Here is a 12,694-nt window from a genome sequence, read left to right as displayed (position 1 = left end):
AATGGCGGGGACGCAAACGGAGGCGCCAGTGGACTGCACCTCGGACGAGGTGCTCCAGGTATCCATGCGGAACCTCTCTCAATTATTAGATGATAAATTGGCCAAGTTGCATGCTTCAATGGACGAAATCAAAGATGTGCTGGCGGGCCATGCGACGCAGATCCACCAGATGGAGGAACGGGTCTCGGCACAAGAAGATAGAGCGGGGGTCGCAGATCGCAGGCTTGACTCCTTGGAGACCCGAGTGTGCCAACTGCTCGAGAAAGTGGAGGACCAGGAGAACAGGGCCCGTAGAAAGAACCTCCGTCTGATAGGGCTCCCGGAGTCAGTTAAAGACTCTGAACTTCTCCACGTGGTGGAAAGATGGCTGCCGAAGGAGCTGGGCCTGGCGGAGCAGGCTGGTCCGGTGGTGGTAGAGCGAGTCCATCGTGTTGGTCAACGTCGCGATGGAGACGGACCGGGCCGTCCGAGGCCGGTGCTGGCCAGATTCCACAATTATGCAATCAAAGCGCGCCTGTTGGACCTGTTCAAGAAAAATAGATCTCTGTCCTATGAAGGGGCTAAGATTATGATATTTCAAGATTTCTCCACCAAAGTCGCGGAGCAGTGCAGGGCCCTTACGCCGTATTGCTCGCAGTTGGTCACGAGGGGAATAAGATTTGCATTTCTATACCCCGCTAAGGTGAGACTAACTCATGAAAATCGGACTTTCACCATGAGCACGGCGGATGAGCTGAAAAAGTTCCTCGAGAAGCTGCCGGCACATCAGGAGCGCTGATGGGCGTCTGTCGTGTGGTTTCTGGTGGTGTTTCTTCTATCCTGTCGTCTTGGTCATCTGACAGTGTGGTGCTGACTCTGTCCTGCTCACTGCTGCTGGGGGCCTATGTTTTGCTGCCGCCTGTGTGACCTGCTTGCGTGGCATGACTCCAGTTTCTACAGTCTCCTTGAGATAGTGGCAGCCATACCGTCTCGACACCCATTGGGAGCAAGGGACCTGCACTGCAAGGACTTCTGGCTGCTGGACTCTTGGTTTGAGATTCTGTTGAGTGCCTGTTTGAGAGATTTGCCAGTTTGTTGTTTATGCAGTTCTCTTAGCACTGCTTTAATGTGTTTTCTATATACTTGGATGTTTTAGCCCTCTAGAGTTGGTGTGGGGGTTCTCACTTTAGTTTTCAGCCGGGGAGCTGGGTGGTGGGTGGGAGGACGAGAGTGTTCGTGTGAGAAGGGAAAGGGGAATGGAGGTAGTGTTGGGGTTCTGGTTGTGTGTGTGGGGATTGTTTGGTGTGAGCATGGTTGAGATGCATTGGGGACCTGGGGGTAGGGCTGAGGGGATGAGAGATGACGAGATTGGGGTGGGAGGGGGGTTTTGGTGGGGCGGGATGGGGGGTGGGATGCACCTGGGGTCTCTGATCAGGAATGTACTGATAATTCAGTGGGTGGCGTGCTGGTTTGGCTGGGAGGCCGGCGCTGCTGCCCCCACAGATCTGTTGTCTTTGGGGGGACTTACTTCTTATCAGCTGCTACTGTGAGTTCTGTTAAGATTGCCAGCTTCAACATTGATGGCTTGCACTCCCCTGTGAAGCACAGCAAATTATTTCAATACTGTAAGAAATTAAAAGTAGATGTTTTAATGCTTCAGGAGACTCACCTCAGCGTGACAGAGCATGTTAAACTGAAGAGGGATTGGGTAGGAGAAGTAGTTTTTGCTTCATATAACTCCAGACAGCGAGGTGTTGCTCTCCTCTTTCATAAAAAGCATCCTTGTACTATGCACAAGGTGATACGGGACCCTGAGGGGCGATATGTGATCTGGGCCGGAGTTTTCTTGGGGAAGAAATATGTGTTTTGTTCTCTTTATGCACCTAATGTATATTCTCATAGATTCTTTTCTATATTAGTAGCGGCTTTGACGCCCTTTTCTGAATACCAATTGGTACTAGGTGGGGACTTTAACATCACCGCAGACCCACTTGTTGATTGCAAGCCGCCTAAGCCTCGATTGAAAGGAGGCGATCACAAGGGGGTGAACTTTGTGATGCACCAACTGGGTCTGATTGATGTCTGGCGCACGCTGCATCCTACTGAATCTGACTTCACTTTTCACTCTCACGTGCATGATGTTCATAGTCGCTTGGACTACCTGCTGGTGGCTCCTTCTCTGCTGGCGGGTATTCCACGAGTGGTGATTGAAGATGGTGTTTTGTCAGATCACCACTTGGTTTGGCTGGAGCTCATTGATAGGCCGGGATCCCAGGGGTCGACTACTAGCTGGCGTATGAATCCCACGTTGTACGAAGATGATGAGTTCAAGGACTTCCTGGAACAACAATGGGATTTCTTTGTGAACGAAAACCCTGCTTCTGATGTATCAGAGGTGGTGTCTTGGGAGGCGAGCAAGGCGGTCTTGCGTGGTAAAATTATTGAGTACACTACCCGCAAGCGCAGAGCCCAAGATAAGACACTGTTGGACTTAACACAGCGGTCTGGCCGCGCTGCGTGGGAGTCTACATGCTCCGGGTGCTACGCAAGCTCGATCTCAATATTCTGACCTACGTAGGCAAATTAATGATTTACTGGCAGAAAGAGCCCTTAGAGATATCAGATTGTATAAATATCGCCCCCATCGCTGGGGTAACAAAGCGGGGAAACTGCTTGCATCTTTGGTTACCTCACGGGCTCCGAAGCGCATTATTTCAAGGATTCAGGCGCCTGATGGTGGTGAGGTAACTGCCCAAGCTGGAATACAGCAAAGTTTTGTTAACTACTATTGGGCGCTATATGACAGGGGGACCTGTGACACAGGACAGAGGATGACTTTCTTTCAAGACCTACAGCTTCCGTCCCTGGGAAATGAGCAGCGAGAGGTGTTAAATGGATAGATCTCAAGACCAACACCTATTAGTAATTCCTTCACTAAAAGTTATTAACACAAGGCGTAACACAATCTTTTCCATAACAGCCCCTCAATCTGGGAACAACCTTCCACTGTACCTAAGACAGGAAAAAAACCTGGCAAAATTTAAGTCTGAACTTAAAAGTTTTCTATTTATAGATGCCTTTAATGATTAATTTTTTTCGCATTCTTAATTTAATAGGTCAATTGTCTTCGTCTCCCTTCCTATTGTTTTTCCCCTGAATTAATGATTTTAATACTGAATGTAACCATTAAATAATTTTCCTTTTGTTTCATTATAATTTGTAGAAATACCCTCTAAATGTACTGTAATATGTATATATAAGATTATCATTTGTTTAATTTAATAATTGTAAGTATGTTACCAAAATTTTTTATTTATTTGTACATCGCCTTGAATTTTGAATAGGCGATAAATCAAAATACTTAATAAACTTGGAAACTTGGAAATTCAACAAGCTATTCGGGCCTTAAAATTGGCTAAAGCCCCTGGGCCTGACGGATTGGGTTCTGAATATTATAAGTTGTTGGGGGTACGAGTGGTGGGCCCATTTCAAGCCCTATGTGGGGCTCTTGGCAGAGGTGATATGCCTCCACATAGATTGACTCACGCCAATATTGTGGTTCTACCGAAACCGGGTCGAGCGGAAAATCAGCTGGGATCCTTATAGACCTATTTCTCTGCTCAATCAAGATATCAAGTTGTTTTCTGCTATCATGGCGGCTCGCCTGGGTCGGGTTTTGCCCAATTTAATCCATTCGGATCAGGGTTTGGAGTGGAGTAGAGGCGGGGGGTTTGGGGGCAAGAACAGTTCCTATTCCCGAGGTACTACCATGGAATGGCCCACCATTCCCGTGACATTCCCAGGGGATTTTTGGTCACTGTCCCCATTAACAGGGTAGTGGTTCCCATGTTACTCTCTAATTCAGACAGCAATATCAGGCCCACAGGCTGGATTCCTGATGAAATTTCTGGTGTAGAGAGGTAGATTTGTGAGTCATCAGTATAAAGATGATACTGAAAAACATAAGAGGAGATCAAAGCACAAAAGGAACAAGCGAGAGAAGAAATTCCAAGACAGAACTACTGTTAAGAACAGGGTTACAATGTCTGCATTGTATAGTAAAATTATTGTAAGGAATGAAAATATGATCAGTTTCATTAAAGATATGATAACACAGCTGTGAATATTCTAGGAAATCTATAGGTATAGAGCTACTTTAAATTATACAGAGGTGTGCCTATTATCATGCTTCCACATAGATGTACAGTGAGAGTTAATTCTGAATTCAGCCTTCCTGCATTTATCTATTTTTCAAATACAGAAAAAGCTTGAAACCTCCCATGATATCTTCAGTTCATGAATCCATTCATAAAATCATTAGAAGGCCCTTAGAGCAATGCACATTCATTCTCCATTTCTTGCAGGGAAGAGACAGTTACATGACATGGTACATGTGGAAATTTGGCTGGGAGATGGGGTCCATAGCCTGGGCGCTCGCTGGCAAAAGGGCAAAGTGCAAATCTTTGATTCCTACAAGTTTGTTTCCACCTCCTATGGAGACATGAAATATCATTTCAAGTCTATAGAAACTTGGCTTCAGGGGACCTGTGTCAGGTGAGTAAATGAATTCTACAAAGTGCTAGATTTTTATTTTTTGTTCCCTCCCTTTTGTTTTGATCCTTCTCCCTCTCTTTTTCATTATACAAATGTATTTCTACCCTTTTTCATTTTGTTTCGATAAGTTAATGTTCGTCTATGTGTTTGACTGTCTGTTTTAATAATTATAATTTGTTTTTAATGTATGCCTTTCTACTCTTTGTTTTTATATATTATATATTATATTATATATATATTATATTATATTTTATATATTATATATTTGAATTTTGATAAGGCGGTATATCAAAATTTTAAATAAACCTGAAGCCTACTACTATTAATTATTTCTAGAGTGCTACCAGATGTATGCAGCGCTGTCACAAAAGAGACATTCCATCCTCGAAAGAGCTTACAATCTAAACAGACAAGACAGACAAACAGGATGCCAGTGTGGGGATAGTTAGGGGGGTGGGGGTGGATAATCTACTGGCTAGGGTAGTGGGCAGAGGGGAGTAGGTGTTCTACCCTATATAGCGCACAGTGCAGCCACTCTGTCGTCAGTCTTCTTCTATAAGGAACCAAATGTAGACCGCCTTCAATTTCCTCTCTCACAGAGGGTGGAGGGCCAGATAAATGGTCTTCCAAATAAAAGAAAAGGCCCAAAGAGGTCCAAACGAGTTGTAGCTTTGTGATGGACATTGAAAGCTCTTCTAATCTAATCTAATAAAACCCTAAACCGCGCATGCGCACTCCCACCTGCGTGCTCCCGTTTTCCGTGCACTGTAGGGCACCGCATGCGCGCCAATCTCTCTCTCTTTCTCTCTTCCCCCGAGGCGGATGTTGGCCGCAGCCGCTGTCGGCGGCTGCAGGCCGCGGCAGCTATAGGCCGCTGTGGCTGTCAGCGGCTGCAGGCCATGGTGGCTGTCGGCTGCCGGCGACTGCAGGCCGCAGCGGGCGAGCACGGAGCCACCAGCAGCGGGTGGCGGTCAGCCCGAGAAACCCCTGACCTACAGGCCGGGCCGAAGTTTCTGTTTTAACTTAAAAGATGCTGCAGCGGCTCCTCTCACGAGCCGCTCCTGCATCGGAGAAGGCGGCGTTCGTGAGAGGAGCCGCCGGAAAGTTACACTGTTCGGGGCTCGGGCTGTTCGGTTTGTGCAGGCTCCTCTCGCGGTAAATGGAGAGAGAGGGAATGCTGCGGCTGCTGCACAGGGAAGTAGGGAAGGAGATAGGAAGAAAGACGCAAGGAGAGAGACAGAAAGACAGACAAAGGGGGCCAGAGAGGGAGAAAGACAGAAAGAAAGACAGTGGGAGGAAGAGAGACAGAAAGGAAAAGACAGGGGTAGGGAGAGAAACAGAAAGAAAGACAGACATATATTCTACCACCAGCGGGAGGAAGGGAGACAGAAAGAAAAGAAGAAAGACACAGGGACAGGGAGAGACACAGAAAGACAGACAGACAAAGGGGGCCAGGGAGAGAGAGAGGCAGAAAGAAAGACAGCGGGACAGAGAGAGAGACAGAAATAAAGACAGACAGACATATATTCTAGCACCCATTAAAGTAACGGGCTAAAATACTAGTACGTAATTAAATTGTTGTTTGGACAAAACACAGCAAAGGTCTAAATGTCGAAAAGGCGTAGCCAGAGGAACCAACTAGTTAGGCTGATAAATCAAGAATTTACTTTAAGAAGCAATCTTTCGTGATGAAAGTGTGTTATATATGCATGAGAGAGATTTGCATTCCAAGAAGGCAGTGCAGGCAAATCTCTCTCATGCATATTCATTGTGGATATCCTGAAAACCTGGCCTGCCTGTAGATCTCGAGGACCGGACTTGGGCAGCCCTGGTGTAAATCATTGCACCTAAAGGTAGGTGCAGTTCTGGATGCCAAGCACTATTTTCTAAATGTTACCTATCTTTGAATGCTGTTTATACAATAGGACTTAGGGCATTTTGTAGTCGGTGCCGATTAGGTACAGTTTTCAAAATGTTATCCACCACCTGTGTTTTCCAAAGTTAAAGGAGTTTCCATATACTTGCAGTTATCTATGGCTCTCTATACAAAAAGACTTTATCATTAAGAAGGGTATCACGACCAGGACAAAGGAAGCCATCCTGCCACTGTATCGTGCTATGGTGCGCCCGCACCTGGAGTACTGTGTTCAGTTCTGGTCGCCGTACCTCAAGAAGGACATGGAGGTACTTGAGAGGGTCCAGAGAAGAGCAACTAAGCCAGGGGTGTCCAATGTTGGTCCTCGAGGGCAGCAGTCCAGTCGGGTTTTCAGGATTTCCCCAATGAATATGCATGAGATCTGTTTGCATGCACTGCTTTCAATGCATATTCATTGGGGAAATCCTGAAAACCCGACTGGACTGCGGCCCTCGAGGACCGACATTGGACACCCCTGAACTAAGCTAATAAAGGGCATGGAGGACCTCTCATATACTGACAGACTGAAAAAGCTAGGGCTTTTCTCCCTGGAAAAGCGGAGACTTAGAGGAGACATGATAGAAACCTTCAAGATCATGAAGGGCATAGAAAAAATAGACAGGGACAGATTTTTCAAATTAAGGAGATCAATAAGTACAAGGGGGCACTCAGAGAAATTGAAAGGGGGAAGGTTTAGATCAAAGGCCAGGAAGTTCTTCTTCACACAGAGGGTGGTGGATACATGGAACACGCTACCAGAGGATGTGATAAACAGGAGCACGCTACAGGGGTTCAAAGAAGCTTTGGATAGGTACTTAGAAGACAAAGGGATTGAGGGGTACAGATAAGAGTAAAGGTAGATTATAGGGATGGGATTAGAGGTAAGTTACAAAATTAATCAGGGACCACTGTTCAGGCACTAGGCCTGATGGGCCGCCGCGGGAGCAGACCGCTGAGCAAGATGGACCTCTGGTCTGACTCAGCGGGGGCAACTTCTTATGTTCCTATGTTCTTCTTATGTACCCACCAGGAATTAGTAGAAGGACATTATTAATATAGCTGTCTGAAAAGCAATAAAATAATTTAATTATATAATAATATATACTGTGTAATAGTTGCAGCTGGATGGATGTGACACAAGGAGGATAATTTAAGAACATGGTGCCTAGGTTGAGGTCAGGTAAGCAAAGTAGATGCCTACTTGGGTGCTATTTTATAAACTCATGTAAGTGTCTTTATAAAACACTAGCGTTGATTATACTGTACTTGCAAATTCTGCTCATGCTTTACCCAGACCGTGCCCCTGAGAGTACCAGTATGCTTGTGAGGAATGAAAATATTAATATATTTTCTAATGGTGTTAATTATTGCAGAATAATGCAAAGGTGTGATACATAAACTTACATATAATATATTTAACTACAGAGAAACCACAAACTAAAATATATTACTAATACATATAGGGCATAATAATAATAATAACTTTATTTTTGTATGCCGCAATACCATAACAGTTCTAAGCGGTTCACAATAAAGAGACAACTGAAAACCAGTGCGGTACAAGCAGCAAAAAATACGAGAGAAGATTATGAGGTAACAAATTTGTCAAAGAGACAGGTCTTAACTGATTTCCTAAAAGACTGATAGAAAGAAGCTTTTGAAATAGTTTCGCTTAGCCAAGCTTGAAATGAGAGTGTCCCGTCTAAGAATCTCTTATTAGAGGCAAGATTTCAATGTGGGAAAAGCAAAAAAAGTGAGATCTACGAGTACATTTAGTGGTAGTGGCCAGCTCATATAATAAATATCCTGAAGAGGTAACATTATACAAATAAGGATACTGATAGAATTCCAGAAGGAATTTGTCTAACACTGTGTGCACTTGAGAGTAAGAAGTATTGCTGACTCAAAAGGAGAAGCGAGGGGGGGGGGCATTCCTGAGACGTTGAATACAATGCCCTTAGTCAAGTGAACGTTGTATTAGAGGTGTCAGCAGAACTAACCATAAGGACTATTGTTTAAAAAAGATGATCTAAGCATGTCACGTGAGGGGCGAGCATGTGAAAGGAGGGAACGGTGCCTAAATATAGGCAACTATAAATACGGTCAGGGGTCTGGAGAATAATTGGAATGGGAAAAAGTAAATCGGGTGGAAAGACAGGAAGTAGGTGTGAAAGTATTTGAGAGGTTGTGAACTGTACAGCTTTAGCCAGTGAGCAGACAGGCAGGAGGCAGGAGATTGTACTTACTATATATTCAGTTCTAGGTGTGTCTATCTTGCCAATTTTTGTGCAGAGGGCACCCTTTATGGGCCACACAGTAAAATGAATTTTAATTGCATTACTTTACTCAAAGTATCTCTGAGTTTTACTCATCTTGTGGGCAGCGCTTGTCTCTCATGCACTTTCTTGTCAAGGTGTGTACATTGAAGCTAGTCTGTATTTTACAAAAGGCCTTTTATATGTTTACTAGTATTTTAGCCCGTTACATTAACGGGTGCTAGAATATATGTCTCTGTCTGTCTTTATTTCTGTCTCTCTCTCTGTCCCGCTGTCTTTCTTTCTGTCTGTCTCTCTCACTGGCCCCCTTTGTCTGTCTGTCTTTCTGTGTCTCTCTCTGCCTCTGTGTCTTTCTTCTTTCTGTCTCCCTTCCTCCCGCTGTCTGTCTTTCTTTCTATCTGTCTCTCCACAGCAGCAGCATTCCTTTCCCCTCCATTCCCCTCCCCCCACACCACTTCCCTGTGCAGCAGCAGCATTTCCCCTACCCCCCTTTCCCTTCCCGCAGTCTGGCCAGCTCCCTTAGTCCCTTACCGCTCCCCCCCTTCCCTTCCTGCGGTCCCGACAAACCACCCGATTCCAGCTGCGTCTGCAGCATTCTACACATGCTGCTTCAGGGCCTTCTACTGCCCTAATTTACTCTGGCACGTCCCTGATGACATCATCAGAGACGCGGCAAAGCAAATCAGGGCAGTAGAAGGCCCCGAAGCAGCGTGTGTAGAGTGCTGCAGACGCTACTGGAGTCGGCAGGTTTGTAGTCGGGACCTCGGGAAGAGAAGGGGGGGTGGGCAGCAAAGGACTAAGTGAGCCAGTCAGACGTCGGGAAGGGATGGGAGGGTCAGACCGCGAAAAAAACTTACGGAGTGAGTGGGGAGCCGGCAAAGGAGTCTTTTTGGTCAGCGCTTCTCTTCCCGGGCCGCTATTTGGGTTCTGCTGCCGCGAGCGTGGGGTCGTTTTAAGCACGCATAGGCACTCTTGCTGGCCACGGACATACGGATCAGGGAACACGCGGTAAGAGTGCGCATGCGCGCTTAGCGTTTTATTATATTAGATGTGGGATTTCTGAATGGCGGACTGAGGCATGGGATGAAAGGTGAAATAGAATACAAGGCCCAAGGAAAGATTACAGTCAGTGGTGAATTTGTGCAGCTTGCTGTCCAGCCCCTGTGAAGTCCTGGCTGGTCCTATCTGCTTACCATTACTCCTTGCAGCCCACCCAATCTCATTACACAGGTAGAGTAGCCTCACCCCCCCACCCCTACCCTAGGCAATCACTTCTAGGCACTTGCCTATTCAGTCTCTATATTAGTAAGTCAATCTCTGCTTACGGTACAGTGGCCAAACCCAGACTCATAATTACATACCTACTCTGAGATTTTGACGGACACAGAGTACACACACACCCACATCCACCTATTGTGTGTGAAGAAGTGGCTTAGCATGTTAGCACACAAATCCATCCAGAATTAGCAACAGTAGCCAGGCAGCTGTTGCTAGGATACGTATATAGAGCAAGGGGGGGGCTTTCCCAACCCTGTCAAACAAGTGACAATGAACTTAATGTATGTAAAAGTGGGGCCAGCTTGTGTTCCACCCCTCCTTCCGCACTCCATAAGCTCCTTCCAGCCGCTGCGTAAAGGGAGCAGAGAGGCAGCCTGAAGCCCTGGGCCTTCCACCAGGGCCCACTCCTTCAAGCAGAAGGAAAACATTGCACGCTCCACAGCCTTGCAGATTCTATAGCGTCTGCTGTGAGAAGGTTAGCATTTACCTTACGCTTCTTTCACTCCTCACGCTGCTCTCCTCCGGGAGGAGTACTGCAAAAGAGCACTCCGATTCTAGGAAGGCTCGTGGCAAAGTGCATTACAAGCCTGTTGTATTATTGGCATCCAACCTCTGCTCTATGTTATAGCATTTGTCTGTCATCCAGCACTTTCGTGGTTATGCTGTGAGTTGTAATGAATGTCATACTCGGAATTTCTAGAGATCTTCGAGGAAGGTGGAAATTAGGTTGTCTATTCTGGGATATGAACAGAAAACCCCAGGAGAGCTGTAATGAGAAATAGAAAATGATCCAATCCTATATTCCAGCTCACTTGCTCGTATTTGTCAACCAGATGCAGACTGCTTTCCAAAAAGTATGCAAAAGGTGCAGCTCTTTTCTTTTAATTGTAGTTTTTTGTTGTCATTGTGGTGGTAAATATTTGCGCTTGTGGAAAGCAGCTAGAACTGAAGGGTCTTCCTTTATTCATAGTGCACACTGCCTTGCCCAGGCTTTTGAGTACCCACTGCCTGTGGGAAGGATCTAGTGCCAGTCCAGTTCCACTCAGGACCCTCTGTTGAAGATCGCGGCCTGGAAACATACAAACATGGTGGTGTTTATCCATGGAAATAAAGCACCTGATTTGTAAAAGGTTATATCCTATAGAGGGGGAAATTTTCAAACTCTTTCAATCTGCAGAGGGGATGAGGGGGTGGATGGGAGTTAGAAGGTAGTAGTCTGCACAGAGCAACAGTTACAACCATCTCGTTGAGCAGACTGGAGGGGCCGTTTCATTCTATACAAGTAAATAGATTGGAAACATCATGTGTGTATTTTTCCAGCAATAAACCCACAAGGGATGGGGAAGACCTCACGGAAATAAATAAAGTCTAAAACAGAAGCGGGGTTAAGGCAATGGACATTCAGAGCAACATCAAATTTATTTAGCAGAGCACACAAAAATGACTTTGCACTGGTGGTGATACGCTGTGACGAGACAAGGTTCCCTGTACAGGTTTTACCAGAGCTGCCCAAGTCCAGTCCTCGAGATCTGCTGGCAGGCCAGGTTTTCTGGATATCCACAATGAACATGCATGAGAGAAATTTGCATACCAAGAAGGCAGTGCAGGCAAATCTCTCTCATGCATATTCATTGCGGATATCCAGAAAACCTGGCCTGCCAGTAGATCTCAAGGACCGGACTTGGGCAGCCCTGTTACAGACTATATTTACATGAAGTCATGACACAGTATTTTGTGCTTGGCTAGTAATATATATATTTGATGCATTTGACTCCTGAGGCAGGCAGTTTTCTGAGCCCTTTTTAAAAATTGGCATAACATTGGCCACCCTCCAATCTTCAGGTACTACAGACGATTTTAGCGACAGGTTACAGATCACTAACAGCAGGTCAGCAATTTCATGTTTGACTTCTTTTAGTACCCTGGGATGTATACCATCCGGTCCTGACGATTTATCACTTTTTAACTTGTCAGTTTGGCTGAGTACATCTTCCAGATTCACCGAGATTTCTTTCAGTTCCTCCGCATCCTCACCCTTGAAAACCATTTCCGATTCAGGTAGATCTCTTGCATCTTCTTTCGTAAAGACGAAGCAAAGAATTCATTTAGTCTTTCCGCTATGGCCTTAGCCTCCATTAGCGCCCCTTTTGCTCCTTGATCATCCAACGGTCCCACAGATTCCCTCACAGGTTTTCTGCTTCTGATGTACCTAAAAAAATTGTTCGAAGTTTTTGCCTCTTTTGCAAGTTTCTCTTCATATTCTTTCTTAGCTGTCTTTATCAATGCTTTGCATCTAACTTGCCAGTGCTTGTGTTTCCTCTTATTTTCTTCATTCGGATCCTTTTTCCATTCATTAAAGTATGTATTTTTGGCTCTAATAGCCTCTTTCACTTCACCTTTTAACCACGCCGGCTCTCATTTCCTCTTCTTGCCACCTTTGCTGATACGTGGAATACAGTACTCCCCCGATATTCGCGAGGGTTCCATTCCAGAAACCACCGCGAATGTTGAAAAACCACGAATACAGTTTTTAGCGGGGTAGATAGGAGAGGGCAGCCAGAGCACCGGCGAGTGAAGGAAATCACTCGTGGTATGTTCCGACTGCCTCTTCCTGTACTAAAGTCGGGCCTCACCAATCAGGAGCTGCTTTGACACGCAGCTCTCTCCTGCCGCTTCGGCTGCCCTCTCCTGT

General features: G+C 45.7%; 1 protein-coding gene across 5 annotated transcripts in view; it reads left to right on the top strand.

Moving 5' to 3' along the window:
* The window catches only part of TTLL10 (tubulin tyrosine ligase like 10), a 351,255-nt gene that overhangs the window by 245,256 nt on the left and 93,305 nt on the right, over positions 1–12,694 (top strand). For all 5 annotated transcript variants that reach the window (XM_033921190.1, XM_033921191.1, XM_033921189.1 and 2 more), the window contains one exon: positions 4,344–4,533. In XM_033921190.1, coding sequence (XP_033777081.1) covers positions 4,344–4,533 — 190 coding nt within the window. The remainder of the gene's footprint in view (positions 1–4,343; positions 4,534–12,694) is intronic.

This window comes from Geotrypetes seraphini, chromosome 15 (assembly GCF_902459505.1).
Source record: "Geotrypetes seraphini chromosome 15, aGeoSer1.1, whole genome shotgun sequence".
In the NCBI taxonomy this organism is placed as follows: Eukaryota; Metazoa; Chordata; class Amphibia; order Gymnophiona; family Dermophiidae; genus Geotrypetes; species Geotrypetes seraphini.
This window is presented reverse-complemented; position numbering and strand designations above follow the sequence as displayed.